The sequence below is a fragment of the Heliconius melpomene genome, chromosome 5 (genome assembly GCF_056956725.1).
Source record: "Heliconius melpomene rosina isolate 202511_hmr_F chromosome 5, ASM5695672v1, whole genome shotgun sequence".
Lineage (NCBI taxonomy): Eukaryota > Metazoa > Arthropoda > Insecta > Lepidoptera > Nymphalidae > Heliconius > Heliconius melpomene.
In genome coordinates, this window is record NC_140393.1 from 7,273,986 (window position 1) to 7,300,336 (window position 26,351).

Sequence of the window (26,351 nt, forward strand, 5' to 3'; positions counted from 1 at the left end):
CAAAGAAATGAAAATATTAATATATGATAGTTTATTGCCCCGACTGGAAATCGAACCCAAAACCGATGGGTTATAGTCTACTTGTACCTGCGCCACGACGGTCTCATTAGTGCATAATTCCTAATTAGTGCATAATATGCAATTATCATATTAAATATTTGTTAACATAGATACTCGATCTTGATTATAAAATTACTTCACGTTTACCGACTGCATAATACTTTGTGTAATATTCTTTTAAATGGTAAAAAAAATTAAATTATGAAATATTGATAGAAAAATATGTTTAGGATTTATTTAAAATTTTAAACCTAAATAATATACCTATACATATGAAAATATTTGTTGAATTATTTTCTTTGCATATTTACTACTACTGAAGTATAAACCCTACACGCAAATAGACTTAGGGTTCCATATTCTACTGTAAAAAAACAAAACCTTAATAAGTTAATTATTTGTTCATGTCTGTCTGCTTGTCCGTAAAAATAAAATTCTAAGTTTTATGTCAAAACACGAACGCGAAGAGAAATGACTCCCCTAGTGTCTCTATTTAGAAATATTAAACATTTTTGCTCAAATTTTATTTCATCTAAGTATTTGAAATAAACGCCAAAGATTATCTTATCAGTTACCTGTCGCTATGTAGTGTTTCCATTTAATATTATCGGTCGGTTTTCAAAGTATGAGTGAATATTGAATATATCTATACATATATATGATATTAATAAACCTGAATAGTTTGTTTGGGAGAACGCTCTAATCTCAGGAATTTCTGATTGTAAAAAATATTTTGTGCTGAATAATTTTATTGTGGAAAAGTATATAATGAATTCGGGTATTTACTCATAGAATTATGTATGTTATTCATAGCTCTTAGTCTCTTAAGCATTGGAATTTAAATAAGATCTGTCTTTTTAATTTTAGACAAAATTCCGTTTTCGTATATCCCTATCATCCTAGGAGGTATGTTATTTTTAACCGATTTTCAAAAAAAAGGAAGTTCTCAATTCCTCGGATCCTTTTTTTTTAGATTTTAATTAGTTCTTAAGGAAGGAACTTGCAGCCATAACCTAAGTCACAACACAAAGCCTTCAAATATAAGTTAAACAATACGTTTTTTTTAATAGGAAATCCTATAAATATGCAAAAAAATATGGAACCATCCATTTTCCGCTAGACTACACGAGAAAAGAAAAATCAACTCGTATACATTTTATTGATACTAACAAATCAATGAACTTTTTAATATTATTTTTAAATTTTATACGAAAATGTAATAATAAACTAAGGATTTTAAAAAGAAATTTTGTTTCATAAAAGAAGTAGCGAAATAGTAGATGAGTAGAGGAACTCAACGCCGCGCTTTGCCTTGACACCACAGCGAAGAAATGAAAATATTAAAAATGTTATGTCCTAAAGTAAGAATTGAATCCATAACCTGTCGTTTGCACATACGCTTTTGCCTGCGCCACGACTGGCCTCACCTAACTTTTCACAAAGATCCACAAGCAAAGTCGTAGTCAATAGTATAGTTGTGCATAGTCGAGCCATTACATGATGAAGTCACGCGTAACTAAGGAAGCACCACTACTACTACCACTTTTCCAATTCTCATTGAATAGAAATTTATTAGTTTTTGCAAGATTTTTTGTATAATTACGCTTTCAATGGTTTATTTACTCACTTTTAAATTATCTCTAAAGCAGATTACATTAAAAAAAATTTAAACCAAAATCAGCTTCACGCTGTATCCCGCCCACAGCAGGGTAGGCAGAGGGAACCTAGTGTTAAGTCATTTCGTTCTCCACTTTCTGTCGAATTCTGGAGGCATTGCGTATTGAGTGGCAGAACTTAACGCCGCGCTTTGCCTCGACACCAGAGCCAAGAAATGGAAATATAAACGTAAATAATTATTTGACTTCTTCGAGTGATGATCGAACCCATAACCGTCGCGTTGCAGTCACACCTTTGCGCCGCTGCGCAACGACGGCCTCAAATTAATATTTGAAATTTATTTATTTATCGTTGTTGTTAAGTTCTGCTATGTTTCTATAATTGAGGAGAAAGTGAGGAACGGATTGTCTTAAACGAACAATGTGAATGTCGTCACTGATATCCGATCAACTAATTTCTGAAGAAATGACGACACTACTCTATAAACCAGGGCTTTTCAAAGTCAGTGTAATAATTATGATTAAGAATTATTCTTGTTTTTTTAATTAAAATTAAAATTAAAAATGAGAACGGGGTGGGGAGCGGAGTGCCTTAATACTAGGTTCCCTAACCGGGGAATTACCTAAAAGTATAATAATAGGGTTTTGCTGCCTACCCTCTTACAATTATAAAAAGATAAAAACAAAAAAATTAAATATTTTTCTTTTATTTAAAGCAAAAATTAGATTTTTTTTATAAAACTAAGTTAGCGGTCTCTATTTTCAACAGCCCCTATGTGTAGCACGCGCGAGAAAACATAAACGATCAACAAATCTGTATGACGTAGGTATATCAAAAATGCCATTAATTTACGTAAGTTAAAACGACGTATCTACATATATATATTATGACATCCATTCTTTTTCTTATCACTGACTATAAACATAAAAGTAAAATTGATCTTAAATTTAAAAAGGCGGTAAGTCAACGCGGTTTTCCCCATGTAAATCCCTAATGCTGGAATTGCGGGAAAACGTTGACTAGAGCTTGTGGAGAAACCTATGCTCCACAACCTCTTCTGACTTATAGTAAAAGTCCCATAAAAATCGATTCGACTGTTTCGGAAATTACCCTGGACAAACAGAAAAACTGGCGGACAGACATTTTTTAAATGGAGGAAATGCCGAATTCTGGAGGTATTGCGTGTTGAGTGGCGGAACTAAACGCCACATTTGCTTTGACACCAGAGCGAAGACATGTAAATATTTAATTTTCTCTAGTGGGGATCGAACCCACAACCAATCGCAGTTACAGTCACCTGCACTCCTCCATGACTGACCTCTGGAATCTTTAAATCTTTTAATTAAATATTCATATTTCTAAAGCAAATAGTCCTACTCGTATATGAGTTACTCAAACAAGCGCTCGCCAACTTAAACAAAGACTCGAACTGTTTTGGCGCCACTATTCAAACATTTATAAATTTTAACTGTACGAGTATATCTTAGTACAAATAATAAAAATGCCAATGGCCAATATAAGTACCGTTTGTTAGAAATTCTGTAAGAAGTATGTTATAAAAAAAGTTATTTTTTTCCTGAACTAAAATGTAGATAACAAATTACCAAACGAAAAAATAATAAAGGCGGTGGGTGGCGGTCTTTTAGCTATAATAAGTGATTATAATAATTATTGTCGTGATTAATTTTATCTTATAGCACGTTTAATAATAATATTAGCACTATACTTCATATTTTTTTCTTTTTCACGCTGTGTCCCGCATTTGTAAAATGCAATGCAAATGTAGGCGGAGGGAATATTGATATAATCCTTTCTCCACTTTCAGTCCAATTTTCTCGAAATTTATTTTGTCTTGTTACCAGAGAAGAAATCAAAATAATTCATTTTCTCGAATGGTAATCAAACCGACAATCATCGCGTTTAAATTCAAAAACTGTACCACTGCGTCATAATGGCCTAGTCAATACTTTTTTCCCATAGGTTAAAATTAAATTAGCTTCACGCCGTATCCCGCACACAGCAGAGTAGACAGAGGGAACCTAGTGTTAAGACACTCCGTTTCCCATAATGTCCTTAGATATATTTGGAAGTATTTTCAATATTAATATTTCGCGTAACATAAGTCACAAATCTACAATACAGTACGTAAACCCGTTAAAAGCTTCCAAGTAAAAGCTTTATTTTAAGCTGTTGGACAATAGTACGATTCAATAACTATAAAACTGACATAACGAAGGCTTGTTGGATTTAATCACCCCACCTAGGATCCTTGAAGATGTAGTATGGCGCTTCGAGAATATGGTACAACCGCAAAGAAAAAATATATTGTTATTTTTTTCTACAATCTACCTACAAGCTTTAACATGCGGCTTCGCCCGCTTGTTTAAACGGCAATAACTAAGAGTTCTCTGCCAGCAGGTATAAGGGGAAACAATTAATGAGGTAATTATGTAACATAGCCCGTAGCGTTCTTTGATAAATGGACTATTCAATAGGTATATGAATAATTTTTCAATTTGAATTAGTAGTTCCTGTGATTAGAGCGTTCAAACAAACTCACCAAGTTTATTATATTACTATAGATGGAAAGAGTAGTGACTCGTTATACATTTTATTAACATTATGCAAATTTTCAACACATTGTTGATTGTTTTTGAGGCTTTGGCTTGACTGGGCAAAGTCTTTTTTTGTGAATGAATGAATGAAGTTTTCAACCGATTTCAGCTATGGCGACTTCAACTCCTATTCGTTAAAATTTGGCTTACAATCTCTGCAGTCAGTTCGCTTACGTGTCCCTTATTTTCTTAAGTAATAGCCTGGACATGTATTTTAACTTATCAACCTAAAACTACAGAAACAAGCAAATAGCTAACTCACGCTTAAAATATTTCTATGATATGATAAGAATTTTTGACATTTTTAAACTGTTATTCCAAATTTAGGAACAATAAGGATTTTTTAAAATGATTTCTCAAACATTCCCTCCAACTATTATTTTGTTTGTTGAAAAAATTATAAAGAACACATATTTTTTAAGAATAAAATTATTATATAACATCATATTATTACTATTACCATTAAAAAAATTATACTTAATAAATATTATAAGAACAATACAAAGTAAAAAAAAATCACCTTCTAACAGAGTAATGTTCTCATCTGTACTCTATGCTTTTAGTAAGCACTTTCTAATGCAACTTTTACGACTCATCCCTGTAAAGTCTTGTCTTTATGTCCCTCGTCGCGTCTGTTTCGGTCTAAGTAAAACTACGGTATAGTTTATGTAGTGTTTTATTAACTATTAAACTGAAACGATATTCACTTCCTAACATTACAAATGTATTGAAATTTAATGTAAAATTTCATATATTCGAAATATATATGAACATATTTACGTAAACTGTGCGGCTGTTTAAGCAACTGGTTGTGGGTTCGATCCCCACTTATATTATTTATTTAAAAATTAAATAAAATATTTATTTAATTTTATATAATAATATAACATAGTGTAGAGTGGCAGAACCCAACGCCGCGGTTTTTGGCACTAGAGGGTAGAAATTAAAATATTAAATATTTCTTTTCTTCGAGTAGGAATCGAACCCACAAGCTCTTCACGTTTACAGTTACTTTCTGCCCCTACGCCACGACTGGCCTCAATGTGATTCCACCTAATTAAATACGTAAATTCCAAACCAATGTACCGTTAAGTAAAAACACAATTCAATATAACAAACAATGGGTGGTTTCTTCTGATCTAGTAACAATTGGTCCAACGCCCATGAAGGCCACATAGACTTCCTAGATGGCTGCAAAATAATGACTTTTCTGTAAAAAAATTTAATTATGTTATTTAAAGTGAAATAAACACGTTTTCTATTATTGTATAACTTAAGAGTATTTCAATAAAAACAACGCTATACTTCGGAACTTCAGAAATCAATTATTTTTTGCATGAATCGGTTCGATTTAGCATTTTAATGCAGCATACTGTATATTAATATTTAATAATATACTATTTACAATATAAATATGTTAATGGTCTGTTAATATAAAAGTTTGCCGTTGCCTTCAAATAACGCACAGTCAAAACTTCTAGGAGGAAGAGCACTTTCAAATTGGCTCATTTATTTAGGAGCTACAGTGGCACAGATAGAGGTCAAACGGACCTGCTGCGTCCTGCGACAGAGGTTAAAAAAATAGATTTTGCCTACCAAAGTGCGTACCTATCTAATATAAACAAAATTCTATAATACAAATCAGTGTAGGTCCTTTTTTACAGTATATAATATAACATAATTTTCATATAGTATATAATATATTTTTTTTTAAATAATAAAAGAACTGAAATGCCGTTACATAATACGGTAAATGTATAATTATAAAACCATTATTTATATGATAGCTACATGTATATAGAAAATTATAAGTAAAATTTAAATTAACTAAATAATATAAATATTTTGATTTAATTAGTATAAAAATTCAATTTTCTGCTTCTCTATAAGAAAATTTTTGTTTGTTTTTTTTATCTGTTCAAGAAAAGTAAACAAAAATTAAACGTTTATTAAAACGGGGTAAGACGTGACATCTAGTGATGAATAGAACTATTATGTTTTTCCAGCGCCATCTATTGTCGAAAAGTAATTACTTATATACCATCAAGTCACCGAAAGACCGTCGTTTTGTATTTACTGCCTAGTAATTAAATTGTAAACTAGATGGCGCTATTTTATTTCTTAATATTTTTTTTTATTATTTGTAGCAGATATTTTTTTTATTTATCTGTTACAAAAAGTTTTTGAATAGAAAACTTATTAAATAGTATTACTAAATACAATAATTATATGGTACGACAAAGTTTAGTTAAATATTTGATTTGAAGAGATTAACATTTAAATAATACTTATTGTACTTATTATAAATAAAAGTTTTAAAAAATCTAAGTATAGATAAGGAATTTTTTTTTATAATTATACTAGTAATTAAACCAAAGACAAAAGCCCAAATAAAAGAAAACAAGAGACTTAAAATTTTTGTTTCGTATTTATTAATAATATTAAAAATAAAACAATTATTAAATGAAATTATTAATGAATGAAAAAATTTAATTAATATTATCCCTACAACAATAATTTATTGAACATAAACGTATACGAATAGGATTACTTTATTTAGTTTCAAAGTCTACAAGCTGCGGTGTCCGAGTGGTTAAGGAGATGGACTTGAAATCCATTGGGTTCTACCCGCACAGGTTCGAATCCTGTCCGCAGCGACTTTTTTGTTTTTTATATTTGTCATATAAATTTGAAAATAGTACATTATTAAAAAAACATGTAATATTAGAATATAGTACTGTATCAAGGGAAAAATATAGTTATTGTATAAAAACGTAAAAATATACTTATATTTTACAAGAAATACGTCTTACTAAAAGTAAAAAAATGTATAAATTATGAATTTTAAATAAGAAAACAATTTAAATATGTCTTTAATTTTAATACAAAAAGAATCCTTCGAGCCGGATTTGAACCAGCGACCTATGGATATCAGCAATTTAACCTCTACAGTCCACCGCTCTACCAACTGAGCTATCGAAGGCTTGTAAGTACTTTTGAAATACCTTAACCTATAGCAATAGTTTTATTTTCCGCTTCACCTTATTCTACTTTATAGGATAGGCAGAGGGAACCTGGAAACCTACATTAAATAATATTTATAAAAAGCTCTAAAATCTGAAACGAAATCGTTTCAATTAACGAATACATTTTGTTTTCTTAACTGTTATCTATTAAAAAATATTGGAATCGAACCCTCAACCCCCACTAATACAGTCAGACGTTGTGCCGCCGCGCCACGATGAATCCAACTAAAATGTTTTCTAAAGGTATAAACTACTTATATAAATAAAAATATAAATAAGATTCAATGTTATTTGAGATTGTTGCAAAAACTACTACCTACCTACTATGAAATCAATTCACAATTCCATTCACTAACTCACACTTTTTTTTCATTTATTTCTTAGATATTTCATTACGATAACATTTTAACAATAAAAAATAAACGTTTTATGAAACTATATTATTATAAATACTTATATTTAGAGTTCCGTTATTATAAAAAGGCCTTTGTAAGATCGCTCTATTGTCCGTCTATACCTAAGTGGCAGTATTAACCTACAATGTAATGGCAATTAATAGCTCTTTCCGTTGACCTAGAATTATAAGAAATAGCAAAAAAAATAAAACTAACAGTTAACAGACAACAGACAACACACAAATCCAATTATAGCAAATTTTCTTTATAAAGGACTTAATTGATATTTTGTAGCTATATTATTGCATATTTCCTAAACTTAAGTTTGACAACCATTATCCTACCTACTTTCCTTTGACTTATTACCATGAAATTGATACGGAATCCTAGGACGACGAGCTTAACTCGCACTTGACAGATTTTTTTGTAGGTAAGCAGCAATATTTCAAAGCGAAAGGAATTATAAAGCAATAACAAATTTAGTGTAGGTACCTATAGTACCTATTAAGGAGAACTTCTTTTCTTTTGATTAATCAAAAAAAGTAAAACAAGATATTTAAAAATAAACTTAATTACTTACAAACTATATATAACTTATTCACTGGCTAACAAAAGTTTTGTTTTCTACGAGTTGTACTTTAAGAAAAAAAAAAAGCTACATACCCAAAAATATTATATAATAATATGCTAGGAAACTAAAAAAATCCCCTGATTTTGATTGCGTTGCCTCTAACTAAGATAAATAGATCGAGGTTCCAATTAACAAAAGTTAGGATTGCAATTAGGACTACATATCAAATGTTTCAGGTAAACAAAAGTGGGGTATCCCACTTGCACTCCCACTTCCACTTTTAATAAACACTTAATTGAGTTTTCAACTAATAAACGCTAACTAGGAAACAGCGCTATGATAACCATTAGCAACTTCCCTCTCAATAACTTGATATGTGTGAGTGGATCCGGGATAGTAAGCCGGGAAATCTCTATATCTAGATAAATTTAAAACTTACTTTGTAATTTGTCTTTATAATCAATTTTTATCAGTCCAGGAGCAGGAACATGGTGCAGGAGCACAAGGATGTGTCTTTAACACGATGGTTGTAGATTTTTTTTAAAAGCTTTATTATTCGTCTGTCTGGTATAATCAAAGACTGCGCATCTGTGGTTTTATAAATAATTAAAAATAAAAATAGTTGTATTCACATAATTTTTTTACAAGTTTAGTCGCTGAGACTTCCCAGTAAGTAATCGTAACCTAACTTTAAACTAAGTCAGGGTGCCTCCGGTGAGTAGAGACGAGAGAGTAACGACCTTAGCAATAGGCTATGCTGGCCCGGGCTAGGCCATCCCATGTGGGTCTGACTGGACGTACTAGTCGGTACTGAACACGTTGTGAACAGCGTGTTCCACCATTGCACCAGTGCAATTACAAGAAGATGGTGGTGCTCTGTTCAGCCAGCTAACGCAATCAATCTTTATGTTTAATTTCCTCAAGTGAGAATCAAACCCACCACCTGTCGCTTTTTACAATACCACGTATGTAGCCTTGCACCATGACTGGCTTCTTAAAGCAAGTATCATGCTTACTTACGTAGATACTCGTAGAGTCAACAAAACGCATTTTATATCTATAAGAAAATTTTCAGCATATTTATACAATATTAGGACTATTAAAAATTATAATTTAAATAAACAAAACAAACTTTTGAATCGAATCCAATGAATAAATGAAATCGTATTTTAATATTTAAATTTAAATAAAGTTGGACGTTTACACCTTCGAATAGACGAAGCTGTGGAAGATTTGCATAGCAGAGATATTTTCATCAAATCTATTTCCTCCAGGCTGTCGACCTTTCAAAGTTCAGGAGCGATGACCGCATGTAAACAGTGCAGTCAAAAATATCTTAGTTTATTGAGGCAAGTTTCAATAATGGTGATAGTAAATCAAATATTAGGGTAAGTTGATTTTTTTTAATTTGTCACATCTCTCGCATGTTAGGTAGATAAAGAATCTACTGTTGTAATATCGTAAGGCATAGGGCTGGAAACCATCTGTATATAAATAAAACATTAGCAAGGTGCAACGGCAACGGTTCAGGTAATATGTGAATTTTTATAACGAATTTAATAATTTTGACAATGAAATTACAATCTTTCATGAAGAGGCAAGTGAATTCGGTTCCCATTCGAGAAAATAGAATATTTTATATTTATTGGGAATTTTATTATTTATTTAAAACAAAGCGCGGCGGAGATCCGCCACTTTGACAACACGCAACGCCCTAAGAATAGAAAACGGAATGTCTTAACACTAGGTTCCCTCTGCCCTACACTCCTGTGTCGGGGATACAATGTGACCCTAAAAAAAAACTACAATATTCCCTTACCATTACTAGAGTATCATAATACGATATGGACAAAAAAATACAGTCGAATTGATAACCTCCTTTTCTTACAGAAGTCGGTTAAAAAGAGATTTGTGCTGATTTATTATTTTTCCTGTTTCTTCGTACGAAAATTCGTTCAGTATTAAGAATTATAACAATGGCTATTATCAAGCGAACAATATGTATTGACTTTAAAATCATCTCTCCATTTGATTATAATCAAAACGCAAATTTTCATATCAAATATAGTATCACAGAGTATCCATACAATGTCACTTTCCTTTGTTATAAGGGTGCATTAAATTACATTCAAAGGTCAGCCTTCCTTTGTACTAGACTGTGGTCCATGACATTTAATACTTATCTTGTAAATCTTAATACTTAAATTAAATCTTTCATTGACATACATTTAACATCTATAGATAAGAATAATTTATTTAAAAGTTATACCTACAAAAAAAACAAAGAAGTCCTTGTATTGTAAAAGTTTATATTATATAACATTAAAATATATAATCAAAATTGAAAACATCCATAACTCAGTCAATACAAAATTATTATATAACAACTGCTTGGATACTGCAGATAAAATAAAAAGTTATACAAATTCTCTGTGACCTCCAAATATACTTTAAGTTCGAACAGAAAAGGCAACGAAGACCAAATTATTCAATTTTGTTATGAGATGCAAAACGCTACCTAGCCTCATTTCACGGGACGCAGCAAGCCCTGAACCCGTTGCTGCTTAAAAAATTACCTAATAGCGCGTTCATCCCGTTGTTTGGCATTGACGTCATCAGTTCCACGGCACAGCCTCCCCTGTATTGTCAAACACATATTTAATTACCAACGTGTGCAGTGCGGCACGCGCAACTCCAGCTCCGGAAGGTCCGAGCGCTCCATCCAGACTTAGACCGAAACGATCCCTATTTACGTTGGAGTTAAATTCTGTTCCGTGGTCACGGGAAATGGCTGTTGTGACCCTTTTCCAGAGAGATAGTAGGGTGAATTTTGGCCGATCCTTGCGTTTCATGACGCCTGCGCAAAAAACGGTTTCGGGCGCGTATATCAGTCACAGTGAGGCGGCGCGCCGGCTAGCGCGCTCGCCTGCCGTTCGGCCTGGAGCGACCGCGTCCACGTCCCGGGGGCACCATCATCAATAAAAAAATGCTCCCCAAATCGTCTACGAACCGCGAGTGACACCGCAATATGTCAATTTAGCCAATTAACCTATGTGAAGGAGCACGTGATAGCGCTGCCTAGTGTCTTCCTTTGTAGTGTGACTGTCTTGGAGCTGGTTGTTTTCGTGAGGTGAGTGGTAATGGTTAAGGTCGAAGGTTACCCTTGTGAAATGTCAAATGCATATGTGGAACCTCGTCTGAATCACGTTTCGCGTGCCGCTTCTGTGGAGTCATTCAGAAAATTACAGTCCCATTGTGTTTTTCAGGGTAATGCTTAGTAGTTGGCGTGTTCAACGTTTGAACTAATCTATGATGTAAGCTTTTCGATTTAAATTGAAATGATTATTTAATCGTAGTAGAAAATTTTGTGGAGGCGTTATAAAGATCATATTTGACCTCAGCTGGATATATCTACTTAATAATGTTACTTCTTTAAAATTTAAAATATATTAAGAAACCAATATACAAAAGTTTGTATTATACTAATGATAATGATATATCATTATTCGCAACTCAATAATGATGAAACTGTAGAAGATTCTTTATATAGCTTCAATGCATGACATTGATGAGAACATCAATACGCGTAATGACTCATTTAATCGACAATAGTTCGCGAAGAGTATTATATAAAAATGCCTTATATAATTGGGTTCATAGAAAGGTTATAGCGTTATATTATTTTTTTAATATAGGTACGTATATTATGAAAAATAAGTCAAAATTCCAAAAAAAAACAAAAGGAAAATAAGCAGAAAATGGCACGCACCACCAATGTCCGTGCTGGGTTTTAAATAAAAAAAAATGGTTATAATGATATCAAATATGAATTCTTAGATATTTTCATATTTAAAACATAGATCTGGGTACATAAAATGTTGAGTTAAGACACTCCGTTCCCCCTTTTCCGAAATTCCAAAATATCTCTAAATACATATGTTTATTATTCTTATTTAATATACAATAAATGTTATTTCAGGTAGTCGAGCTCTTGAAGATAGATTTACATACATGTATTACGTAGGCAGCGCTCGGTGAATGCGAAATTCCTAATATATATGTAGATATAAGATATACCAAATACCAATGATAGTATATACAGAAAGGTCTGGTGTTGATCTTTGAAGGTTTTAAAAGTAATAGTTTGTTTTAAAATTCATAAACTATTTTCATTATTCCTAAAATATTTATTTATAATAAATTCTTTTAGTATTGTCTCTTTAAATTAGACAAAACAAAAATTTTTCGGGGGTTTCTTTTAATGTTTCAATATATTTATTACTGAATTCTAAGGAATATATTAATTTAGTTTTGGTGTAAATATAATAATGCTATAATTATAATATTAATACTAAAATTATAGAGCCGAAGAATTTGTTTTGTTAAACGCCCTTATCTTAGGACAACTGAATCAAATTTTAAAGAAAATTGTTGTGTTGGAAAGTCCGTCTATTGATGAAGCCTATAGTGGGGAACGAAGGTATCTTAATGGGAATAGAGTGTCTTAACACTACATTCTCTCTGCCTACCCTATTTTGTGCTGGATACAGCAGTGATTTGTGCTCAAGTGGCACGTTTACTACACCATAATCAAAGAACAGAACAGTATTTGAACATACGCGCGAAGCTGCGGGAAAAAGTTAATGCCGTATAATTCTACTTCCAGACGTCGTATCAGAATGGAACTAGATCTAGATTATTTATTGCCGACTAAAATCTTTAACGATTGCGGTACTCAAATTCAAATAGGTACGTCGATATCTCCAGTAGTTTTTAATAAGAAATTCTTTAATACTTAGAATAGCCAGATTTTAAAGGATATTTTAGATTTGTATATTTGTACCTAATATAACAACACGTGTTTGAAATTAGGTATATTTTTATTATATTTTCATTTTGTTAGTAAGTCAATAAATGTTCTAATTAAATAATATTTACTAGATACATTCTATTGGACATTACTATAATTATTATTTATATAAATAACTTAATGTTTCTACTGTCTAGATATATTTATTTTTATATTTTTGCTTTAATGACAATTGTAATTTAAGTACACGAATATGGCTCTACAAAAGTAGGTTTAGCTTTTCCACTCATCAGAAAGTCGGCATGTAAGACTAATTTCCGTTTCATGGAATATTTTAGAGGGCGTCGTGGTTCAAGGGTACAAGCGTGGGCGATGGGTTCGATTCTCACTCAAAGGAACAAATTTTATAATATTAATTTCCGTGCTAAAGTGAACAGGCAAAGCGCGGGGTTAAGTTCCGCCACTCAACACGCAACGCTTCGAGAATTCGGCGAAAAGTGCCTTAAATGGTCAATAAATCAACTCTCTAACAAGTGTCCACACTTCGTTTAACATAAATGCCACTATTCTATGAAAAAACTAAAACTGTAAACAATCCGTTTTTGTGACCACGAACTAACTTGTTTATTTTCGCAGTTCACAAACACTATTGATTGGATTTTCCCTACCGCTGGACATGCATGTTACGTAAAGAGGATTAACCGGCTGCTATAACGTGCTATTACATAAATTGAGTACTTACTTAAAACCTAATATTTATACATAAATAACTACTTACTTATATTGTTTTAGAAATTGAAAATTTCGAGATTATTATCTAAGGTTTTATTTTTTCATGTTTATTTCAGGCATTATCTTCATTAGCCAGGCTCAGGGGAGAAAATGTATTTAAAAATCGTTAATAAGCGAACTAAACTGAATTCTAATATTTCTAATTTTCGTAAAACCAATTAATAAAAAAAAGCCGAAAAGAACAATAATTTAAAGCGTATTATCACCTCGAAATTTACACTGACTCTCACTCGGGCTACTTAAAAGATGAATGACTTTCAAGAGACCGTATAAAAAGAACTTGAAAGAACCGCTCTTAATCTTTAACGACATCAATAAACACTCGTAAAATTGTAAAAACAATATATAAAAGAGCAATTTGTGGTCAATGGACAGTGGATGTGTCATTGTAATTGCCGTTTTCTGGTGTTTAATTAGGTTGAAAAAAGTATTGTATTATTTTTACTTTTACTTTTTAAGTAGAAGCAATAGAGGCATGGCGGTCGGTGATCCTCCAGATAAACCAAGACTGTTACTATTACTTAGGATGCTCTCCATGATTTTTGAGAGCAGGGAGGTGATAGCAATAGGCTTTTAGTTAGTTGAATCGGAACTATCGCCTTTCTTCGGGATCCGGATAAGAGAGCTCTTCCACGAGCCGGGGACTATGGCGACTGAGTAAGAGTGCCAGAACAGACGCGTTGGAACCGGTGTCAGCTCAGGAGCTCATGAACGGAGCACCAAAAGAGAGATGCTATCTGGCCTACTCGAATTGTGGATGTCTAAAAACCACCACCTGGCATGGAAGACAAAGCTTAACTTCAGTCATTGCCCTGGCACCGCGGGATGGTCGGCGGCGTTGTTCCTCGTTCATTCATAGTCGAGTTCGAGGCAAAGGGAGCGCCCAGGAGATCGGCTTTCTCTTCATTTTGCATAATGGTGTAAGCGAAAGCTGGCTAAAATTGACACATTTAATGATTAAAAGACCTGATATAATATGAATCGAAACTTGAAATTATAAAGCCAACAGAAACAAAATATGCATGCATTCGTTATTCTCTTGACCGACATTTGTAGAACAATAAGTAGAAATACTACTTTAATTAGAAACTTTGTATATGAAGGGCGGTTGGCCTTTTTCAAATATTTGCTTATTAAGTACCAAAAGTAAAATATTTTTGTTGATAAATTTTATTACTCATTTTTATAATAAAAGTTTAAATTACGGTTAATTTTTTAATAAAATATTAATAATTATTATTTATAATAATAAAAAGGATATACGATTATACTGTTACTCCTTCCTATATATATATATAGCTAGCTATAGCTGTAAATCGGCATTTTCATTTGATCGACAATATACGTAAGGCTATAAATAAACCTCGAAGAATAAAAAATCAAGTACCGCAAAAACCCCCATTACAACGAATTTGGTACTTTCGACAAAAAAGTAACGTTAGGTAAGGCTTTGTCGATATGCTTGATTTGATTCAGTTTTTTTTTGTAAATTAGAAAATATTTTGCACGGTTTAAGCCTATATAATAAGTAATTCTTTTTATATAATATGTAAAAATTCATATGTATATCTATATCTATCTAGATATACGAGAATATCTTACTGGCGTATTATACAAAACAAGATTTGGCGAGTGTCTTTAGCAGTATATCTGAGCAAAATTTTAATATTTATCATTACATACAGCAAACGAAGCAAACGAGAGGAAAAACTTCTCATTTTATTATATGTATTTAAATGTTATAACTATAATTAAATTTTTCATAAATAAATTTCACATTTTACATTAAAATATATCTTTAAAATTTAAAGTTTTCACAATTTAATATATTTTTTTTACCAAACTAGTTGCTGCCCGAACCTCGTTTCGGTTGCTAGGGACATCACATTAGTTTTTTTATGTCAATAGAAAATGCTCATCACGTTGGACCAACTTTTCTTAGGTACTGATTCTATAGACTATATTGATATTTCTTATAGATTTGACGAGTACTAAAACTTATATTTTGCTTAGGATTAAGAGCTATATAAAAAAAAGTGTTATCAAAATTCGTCCAGTACTTTTTGTATGAAAGGCTAACAGACAGACAAAATATACACAAAAAAAAATGGTCTCTTTATCTTCTCTACAAACCATAGACTTCGAAATATTCTCTTAATTTTATATTAAATGTACAGAATTGACCCCTTTTTAAATTTTATTATATTTATAGATATAGCTGGAGCTTTCGTGTCAACCAGCGATCTTGAATTTATGAACGATGGTACGTGATGACGCATTTCAAACGGATCAGGTTATCTCTATTATAGGTAGGAAATCAGATTAAAATTTAGAGTAAAGGTTGACCTAATGACTTTTTAATGCAATAACATTAATGTTTCGTTCACGCTTCATATAAATAAAGCTTAAATTTAGGTATTTTTTTTCATAAAAGATAAAAATAAGTAACATTTACTTTGCAAAAGTTAATTTTAGTTAGGTATATTACGTAGGATAGGCTATGGAACATTTATATTTCCATTTTCCACGTTTATATTTCCATTTCTTCGCTGTGGTGTCAAGGCAAAGCGTCGCCAGAAAGTGGGAGACGGAGTGTCATAACACTATGTTCCCTCTGCCTATCCTGTCGTACGCGGGATACAGCGTGAAGCTGATTGAATCTGTTGACAAATGCAGCATAACAAAAGAAATAAGGTTGTTTGACAAGTTGTGACCCCGATTCCAGAAAATAAAATATGTAATATTTCTTTTCCTTGCTGCGATAACGAGGCGAAGGGTGGCGAAGAGCCGATCAAGAAACCTCCAGAATTCTGCGGAAAGTGGAAAACAGAAGTGTTCTAATGAGGACCGAGTGTCTTAACAGGTTCTCAGGCCCTGGCTAAAGCTAAAAATAATTATATAGACATTAAGATTTTTTTCATTATCTACAAAAATAATCAATAAATACGTATATAACTTTAGAAATAATGTCAAATGCGACTCGGAAAATTACAATTATTTTCCTCTCTCTGTTCTCTCCCGTTCAGTTCTCTAGCATGTTTAGAGAAAAAAAAATATTTTATTTTAATTACTTCGTAATTAGCATATTGAATAGAAATACCTATTAGAAAAAATTACCACAATCAAAGGTATAATACATAAAAAATATATTACCATATAACGGACGGCTGGTAATGGAGTGGCTATTTGCCGCGTTGCGGTGTGCCCGGATGCGGCTGTGACGTCACCGGTACGTCCGGCTGACTTCTACACAAAAGTTTGTAGTTTGTACACCAGTTTATCTTGGGAACTGTTGAGCGTTCGATATTTTATAGTTCCTCTTCAGAATAATGGTTATACTAACGAAATTAAAGTATATAAGTTTATATTTTTAGGGTTCCGTACCTCAAAATGAAAAGCTGAAGCCTTATAAGATCACTTTGTTGTTTGACTGCCAAGATTGTCAAGCTGAAATTATGATCAAATCTTTTAAATCAACGCAATCGTACATCGTTTTGCTGCATTTTGTGTGAAATTGGCCGCGTAATCTAAATCCTTAGAGAACTTACCGAGCACCTACAATTTTGAAAGTTGATACGAACTTTCAATACAAAGAAAGAAAGGTTTTGAAATATGAAAATTCATATATATTTCATAGAAAAAAACACTACCAACTTATATTTGTAGTTTATTTAATACAAAACGAGTGTGTACGCTCGCAAGCTAATGTTTTGTCAACCTTATTCGCCGCGTGATCTACAAAGTATTTCCTTCAGATATACAATTATAAAATTTGATACGTAAACTTGAATTTGTCAATTTTTATAATTTATACTACCCCCTGAAATTGGTACGGAACCCTCGGTGTGTGAGTTCGACTTGCACTTGACAGTTTTTATTTCTTAAATATCAAATATATATAGTATTTATTGCCTAGCTTTATTACAAAACAGTATAATGTTCATTTGAAACAAGTAATCCAGATGAACATAAATGACATTATGAATTATCCGGTGCCTTATTGCAGTCATTTAGTAACTAACAAGTGTCTCTAGCTAAATCAAACTAAATCTAGAAAAATGCGAATTTTAAATTGGTAATGAACATGTCGAGGTCACTTTTATCAGTTATTTTACGTAACTGATGAAAATAAATGAAAAATGTTAGGAACAACACAGCCCACACATTTATTTTCAGACTTGTCGAGATTTTTAATGTGGTTTATGAGATATTATGAGATATTGACAAAGTGCGACGTTGAGTTCCGAATCTAAAAGCAGAAATATTTCGAAAATTAGGCGGAAAGTGCTAAACGTAGTGTCTTAACACTAAATTGCTTCTGTGTCATCCAGTGCGAATATAATTTATAAACTTCCCAAGCAGTATTATTTCAGAAAAAAGTTTTATATACATCTGAATTCTTAATCCTGACATACGATAAGAATAAACTGTTTCTTATTAAAGAGGTTGGAGATTCATCTCAAGAGATACTAAGAAGTAGTATGAAAGCGGCATAAATTATTTCTATGCCTTTTTCGTTAGAGTTCAGCGGAAAACCCGCAATATGTCATGTTTACATTATTTAGCCCTTATGCGGCTCGTCTCTAGGCGGTTTCAATCATTCTCATTGTCGCTCGGCCTTTTGTTCCATTTTAAGAGACTGACGTGCTGCATGAGGCTTTTCTGTCTGAAATGTTAAGAATGTTGGATATTTTTCATGCTATACCATGGCGTAAATAGCGATGGCTTTATATTCGAGGCCCATTTGAGGTAGTAAATTTTTCTCATTTTCTGGCAACATAAGTTGAATATTTAAAAGGTGCAAGAAATGGATATAAGAGTGCTTAAACATTAGGTGGAACTCACAGGGTGGCAGGGTGGCGCGTCGTTGAGGTCTACCACTAAACACGCAATGCCTCCCGAATTCGGCGGTAAGTGGTGAACAGAGAGTTTTAAGAGGTTCCCTCTGCCTACCTTGCTATGTCATATAGCGTGAAGCTACCTGATAAGTAGTTTTACTAAAACGAACCTTACTTAAATAATTTTTCGTGTTAGGGCAAAAAGCAATCTAATTTTCAAATAAAACTAAAATTTTAGATACGAACAAAGCCTTTATATACTTTTATTAAAAGCAGCAGCGTGGAATTACTATGAGAGAATACAATGAATAATAGAAACATACGAAGATGCAACTCCGTTACTCTTCAAGTAAAATGGTCTGTTCCCTACTTCCCTACAACGCGCTCGTGCGGAAAATTATAAACTCAAGATGCGAAGCTCGAGTTAGAATTGTTTTACTATTTGATTTTCAGTCTCTTTGTTTTACCTTTTATTGTAGACCATTTTTATTTTTCTTTCAATTTTTTTGCTAGGGCATGTAAAATGTTTTAATATATTTTATTATAGATTGACGTCACATGTCAGCTATATATTTATTTAAAAATGTTATTATCATAATTTCTACTTTAATATTAAACGATAAAACGCGAGTCAAGTGTCTTATCACTAAGACAGTATATATGTTCATATAAAAATCACAATAAAAAAATACGAAAATCTGTGTGAGTTCATTGTGTGAAGTATTTAGGGCCATAGACCACAATAATGTAGGCCCCGATCGTTTCTAGCACGAAAGGTACGAAAAAAAGGCACGTAAACCTTTAGTTACCTTACAACTGATTTTAGAAAAAGATGCTTATAAATTTTGAAATTCTTATAATTTAAGAAACAGTGTTGATTTCAATTATTCTATTAATAAAAACATCCTTTATAAAAAATATACTCGTTACTAAAATAACCTTCGAATAATAGGGCAATTTGTAGCATATTCATATGACATCAAAGAGATTTTTACAATTGTAAGTAAATTTCTTCTACAAAAGCTTTATATTACGCACATAGTAATTTTTCCATGGCATAAAAATGAGCTTACTTATTTTTCTTTGACTTGTTTATTTATATTTTATATTCTATATATACTTTGTTATTAGAGATTGGGAGACTCTATCACTATTTAAAAATAATTCTTTACTCCAATGAGGGATTTCATATTTAATTTAGACCACAACATGTAAATAACACCTAAAGCTATAGATATAATAAATATAACATAATATCAGATTTAATAACATTAAGTACTAAATCCTTTCCAATAATTCAAACGATGTTTTATTAGTGTAAGCTCGACATCATTTCTCTTCAAATTGCCTGAATAGTAAACAAATCGATACAGAATGAGCTCCAAGTTCCATGTCAATAACCTCTAAACTGTTACCTGCAGACCTACTTACTGTAATTTACATACTTTTAGTATTACATCTACCCTATTTTATAAGTATCGAATCATTTGGGTACGTTTAGGTGTAGAACAAAGTATATTTTATTATATTTTTATGTATTATTTATAATATCTAATTATTTTGCCACTGTTGAATATTGTAGATTACTTTAAATTCTATAGTTTTGACTAATGTTAGGTTCGGTGTTCATTTGTGAAGATGAGATTTCTTTTTTCTAGAGAGAGAAAAGCCAGAGGAAACCTAGTGTTAAGGCACTCTATTGCCCGCTATCAGCCCAATTTACATAGCGTGTTGAAAGGTGGAACCCAACATCATATTTTTACCAGAGCAACGAAGTGATGTATTAAAATGCATTTCCACGACTGGGCATCGAACCCACAGCCACGACGACGACAGCCAAATTGAAATAAGATTTAAATTATTAAACAAGCTTCTTTCATCAACGTAAAATGGATCTAATATATTAATTCTAAAATTTCAATGGTGATGGCACAGCTTGCTAGCGGCTTGTGCCTGATGAAGCAATCAGGTGTAAATTATTGCATCATCTTGAGATACCACGTCTTGCCTTAAGCTTAATATCACGCTTTAGATCTCTAGGGATGTATTAAGAAGACTTGATTAATTTCAGATTATAACTTTGGAGTTTAATATACGAGTACATTTTTATTATTCTGTATCTAGATTCCAGGTCGTATGTAATCCTATATCTTATAAAACAAAGTCGCTTTTCGTGTCTGTCTGTTGTTTCTAACTCTTCTTCTTCTAAACCACCCAACGGATTTTATTGCGGTTTTCACCATTAGGTCGAGTATTTTTCGTAGAAGGTTTATATATAGTTTATTATTTGTACATTCTTATGTAAATTAACATAAATACGAAAAATATGAATAAAGTCCTACCCGCTGAGACACTTTCGCGCATGCGCTGCTTTAATGGTAAGTACTACATGAAAAAAATGTACTGGAGTATTGTTCCTCTCAATGAGATCTACAAAAAAGTCCGCGAAAGCATATTTTTATCTTTTAAGGATAACGTGTAGTGATCATATTTCTGTCTAAAAATAATAATTTCAATATATTTTTTATTGTGAGGGATATTTTTCCATAATGGTATTAATCCTTATCCTTTAAAATACTTTATTAATTTTCTACGTTAAACGAAGATAAAATTTGCTTTTACACAATTTCGAAATTGCGAATAGTTTAAGAGAAAAACGCATTTAATTGTTGACACATCACGTCGTTGACACTTCAGCAGTATCGACTCAAGTTTTACTTATCCCTTACTCTCAGCATATAAATAAGTATATTAGTTACGTTGGCCATTTAATGTAGATCAAAACTGTCTTTTACTGTTTTTCATTTTAATAAGTACTTTAGAAGTTGTTACAATATCAAAAAATCCTTGCTGCGAAACGCTCGCCACTCGCCATGCGTCCGCCGCGCCCGCCTGCCTTACACGCATCGGTGGTTCAGTGGTAGAATGCTCGCCTGCCACGCGGGCGGCCCGTGTTTGATTCCCGGCCGATGCATTCTATTTAATTTTCCTCACAGGCAGCCACGTAGTGCTTGCTTTTCATCAGGGTCAGAATACCCTCTTCAGCATTAACCACAAGCAAAAAAAAAACCCGCCTGCCTTTATAGCAACGAAGATTTAGATGCGTTTGCACGTATTGGATAATTAGAGTTGAATGTATTATTTCAGCGCGATATATTTTTTGTAGTAGTTATTAGTAGGTAGGCTTTTGTTTATAATTTCTTCCGTTTAAAAATAGTCATTTAACTATCTAAAAATAGTCATTTAAATATATTTTAATAACTACTTAAAAAGATTAGTAGCACAGATTTAAAATTACGGTACCTACTAAAAAATCCTTGCTGTGTAAAACAATTGGAAAATACTTATTGAAACTACGAAAATGCGGGTTTCATTAGGGTTTAATTAATTTTCACATTATCTTAAGTGCTTTGCAAACATACATTATATGAATAATCCAGTAGTAAAAGCGGGCGAAGCCGCAAGGGGGTCGCTTGTTATGGAATAAAAAATGTATTAAATACGATATCTTCGAATTACTTAACATTTTTTATTAAATAGTTTATATAAAAATATATACTAACTTTAAATAAATATCAATTGAAAAAGGCAACTACAAAAATGTAATATATACCACACATTACAAAAAAATTGTGTACACCTAAGTTTAATACCTAGTAACTTTCTGTTTTCCAGTTTTTCTTGAAGTCCTTTAATAAAGGAGTTTAATAGAGTTTAATATTTTCGTTTTTTTTTATTTTATTATTGTACTCTATTTAAAGTCTAGTAAATATTTTATTTAGAACTGTGTCTGTTAAATAGGAATTCCAGATAAATTTACCAATTTTTACGGTATTTTCCTACTTTCCAAAGGAGAAAATGTATTTATAGTGTCAATTCACGTATAGACGTACATTCATCAATATCATGACGATCAATTTTCGATATTCATTCGATTAAGTTACACATCCATCCGTGTCTCTAATATAATTTGTTTTGAAATAAAGCAATACTTATTTATAATTTGGTACTTGAAACATAGTTTCTCATAACGTGGTAGGTAAATCATTTAATTTAAAGAAAAAAATATATTGATATCGTAAGAATTGTTGCTTGGTACTATTGAGAACTACATTTGTACTATTACTGAGACATAACGTATAGCAATACTGAATATTAAAAGTGAGAACTGAGACTTTCCATACATAATATTAAATTAAAACAATCCTTTATCACTTCTCCAATGCCTCCAGAATTCGGCAGAAAGTGAGGAACGGAGTGTCTTATCACTAGGTTCCCTCAGACTACCCTGCTGTGTGCGGGATACAGCGTGAAGCTGAATTTTATAACTGTACAAGATTTTACTAATCTTTGTCACTAAACCATTATCTCTAATGAGATTTGATCTCAGCTACCACCACAGCAACACCACAGTGGTATTCAAGGAAAAATTGGAAAATTATGTTTTTCTATATATTTCGACAGATATCAAAAGCAGACTGTCGTGACTCAGCCGATCGGTTTCGCATCAATACATTAGCTGGTGTACTGGCACGGGGTTACACAAGACGGACCCTTTCAGTATTTTCTCCTTTCAAGAAAGGTCAATTGAATTTGGCTGTTTTAGATGAATTTTTTATTGGAGCTTCACAAATATAATTTAGTGTCTGGATAGAGAAAGATAAATTTTAAAGTTAGAAAAATTTAAAAGATTTTTTGGTGACACTACTTTCTTTTCTGAGAGACACTAAAAGGCAAAAAACTCGCAGTAAATTTTGAATCTATACTATCTATACTATCTATACTATCTATACTTCTATACTAATATAATAAAGCGGAAGAGTTTGTTTGTTTGTTTGTTTGTTTGTTTGTTTGTTTGAACGCTAAGATCTCTGGATCTGCTGGTTCGATTTACTATGTTTTTGTTTTGTATGAAAGCTGCATTCTTCAGAAGTGCTATAGGCTATATAACATTACATTACAAATATGTACTAATAAATTAAAATACTTTCTAATTTGACATGCAATTTATTCTGCCATGTTAATAACAACCGTCGTTCGTTACCGCGTCATTTTGATATTCATCCTTATGAAAATAAATATAATAGTCACTTTTAGCATTTCATCTAGATTGAAATTATATTTCTATAGAAATTATATTCTTATATTTCAAGCAGGCGTAGCCGCGTCCGGGTCCGTTAGTTAAGAATAAAATAGATATATTTGAATTAAGTTTCTTTATCGACACCTAGTTGAAATAATAATCTTCAACCACCCCGTTTTCATTTTTTCATAATACTATAACTACTACTACTAGAACAAACCATATTTTGCAATTATATATATTATTATACTATTAATGTAACCTTATAGTATCTTATCAAAATAGCATACAATTATAATAAATACCTAAACCACTATTAAATTGACATAAGCGACTTTATTTCTAGCTAACATCTATATCATCATTAAATAGGTTATTTTATCACCAATAATAGCAGCGACGCCATTATCAGTCTGTCAACGTAGCTCCCCAAAGGAAGCGATCAATCAGCCTATTCCCCTGTTATTACCTATTCTAGGTTCCACCAATTACCCTCGGACGGCAACTTTGTTAAAATCTAATTTGCCGCCTAAATCGATTTCTCCGCCGCTGTCGGCTAAATTGGAGTCTAAACTGCATCAAACTTTGGTATATTACAACATTAGTTATTTTTTGCAGAAATTAGAAGTTGGTATTAATAGGATAGTATTAACTCAGAGTTGATATGCTCGAAAATTCGGTGGGAAGCGGAGAACGGAAGTGTCTTAATGGAAACGGAGTGTTTTATCTTAAAATAGATGTGTTTATGTAAATGTTGTTTTTAATTTTTGGGGGTAAATATTTTATTAGCAAAAGGACCAGGACCTATTCAGGGGTCCACACGATCTCGGCCTCTGCTTCACGCTGGGGGCAGAGGAAGCCTAGCCTCGTTTCCTCCAATGAGAATCAAACCTACGATCTGTCGTATTTACTGCCACACTGACCTTAAATAATTAAACTATTATATAAATAATAATTATTTATAATGACAATATTTATTTTCTTTGTTTCAGGAAAAGTGGAAGCATGGTAACGTGAAGCGTGTAAATAAGGTCTATTATAAAAAAAAGCAATAATAATAATAAATAGAAACCCCATAAATATTGACTATTAAAAGTAAATATAGGTTAAATACAGTATCTTCCATTAAAATAGTTGCTAACACTTGCAAAATGATCTCAAACGTGTGCTTCGAGAATATTCGTTTAAACAAATTGCTTTCGAGAACTGTCGAGGGGATAAGTGTTGTTATTTAAATTGGGAGAAATGTTTATAAAATGCCGCAACGTGGTTCGTCATCGTCCAGCTTGATGCGCCCCTTCGTGGTGCTGGCGCTGCCCGGGATGTACCTGCTGTACAAGTACAACCAATACCGACAGCAGCAAATGGAGACGGCGAGGCGCCGCGTGACCGAGCGCGAGCTTATGCATCTCAACACTAAAATCGTGAGTTGTTCTTTTCTTTTGAACTTTCATCATCAACAGCCATCTTTTGTCCACTGTTGGACATAGGCCTTCCCCAATTCTCGCCACCACACTCGATCCTCCTCCTTTTTGAACTTTATTATATAGTTATAAATTAATATAAAGGTTGTATGCTTTGTTTTAAATTTAGATATACTAGAAGTGAACATGGAACAAACAATTATCGCATTTATTCAGAAGCGATTCCTTCTTATTATTATTCTTCATTTCATTTAAAATACATAAAATATATTCTCTTTTTTATCTTTCTTTTGAGAATTTATTTAAGAACATAAGTTTTTCACGTATCTTTGATTATAATGCATTTTATATTTTTCTTAAATATTTAATTTCATAACTATATTAAATACATTATTGTTTAATTTACAAATGAAGATTTATATATATTTATTATTTTATACTTCAAAGATAACATCGTGTAGGCGACCTAGATTTTCAGTTGAAAAGTTTTCACTTTGAACCAAGTCGGAATGACCTTTAAATATATACTTATATATCAATTGAGATTAAGATTATAAAAATTAAATGTTTTACATAGTTATGTATACCTTTAAGCCAGTAGTAAGATAAGTATACTTATCTTAGCTAGTAGGAAGAATAATAATTTCGATTTTTCACTATCAGTTTATACAATTGCTTATTTTTACCAATTAGTGCTATGTTTTAACCTTGAAATATACTGATAAAAGTATAACCTCTTAAGCGAATCACGCTAAATAATGGTCATTTTTGAGCAGACACAAATGGACAAAGCAGACACGCGATATGGTGTGTGACCTTCCTTTATATAAAAACTGCTTTGGAAAAAAATGGTTTAGGTTTCATTATACACTTAAAGATTATATAACAAAATAAATCAAATTAAAAAATATGAAGGGTGTAACGCGATCCCTAGATCAACGGTAGTAGTAGGTAAGCGTATACTTTCAAGTCCTAACCATTTCACCCCCTACCTGGGGGGCGTTTCAGCAAAACTTAATAATAGGTCTTTTGTATCCAACAATAGTTCAAACTTATCGGTCTTTCAATCTCGGAAATACCACCGAAAGAAAAATCGTTTTTGAAAAAGTCAAATAACAAT

The 26,351-nt window shown here is 32.0% G+C and overlaps 1 protein-coding gene and 2 non-coding genes across 3 annotated transcripts in view; 2 read left to right on the plus strand and 1 right to left on the minus strand.

The window, feature by feature from the left end:
• The first annotated feature begins 6,867 nt into the window (after positions 1–6,867).
• Positions 6,868–6,949, plus strand: TRNAS-UGA (transfer RNA serine (anticodon UGA)). The gene has a single exon. It is a non-coding gene; the product is annotated as a tRNA-Ser (tRNA).
• A 237-nt stretch (positions 6,950–7,186) lies between these two features.
• On the minus strand, positions 7,187–7,275 carry TRNAY-GUA (transfer RNA tyrosine (anticodon GUA)). Its single transcript is given in 2 exon segments — positions 7,187–7,222; positions 7,239–7,275. It is a non-coding gene; the product is annotated as a tRNA-Tyr (tRNA).
• Positions 7,276–11,167: 3,892 nt separating this feature from the next.
• Positions 11,168–26,351, plus strand: part of LOC146539128 (uncharacterized) — a 51,142-nt gene continuing 35,958 nt past the window's right edge. The window contains exons 1-2 of the mRNA XM_085185762.1: positions 11,168–11,414; positions 24,800–25,231. Coding sequence (XP_085041888.1) covers positions 25,064–25,231 — 168 coding nt within the window. The 5' untranslated portion in view covers positions 11,168–11,414; positions 24,800–25,063. The remainder of the gene's footprint in view (positions 11,415–24,799; positions 25,232–26,351) is intronic.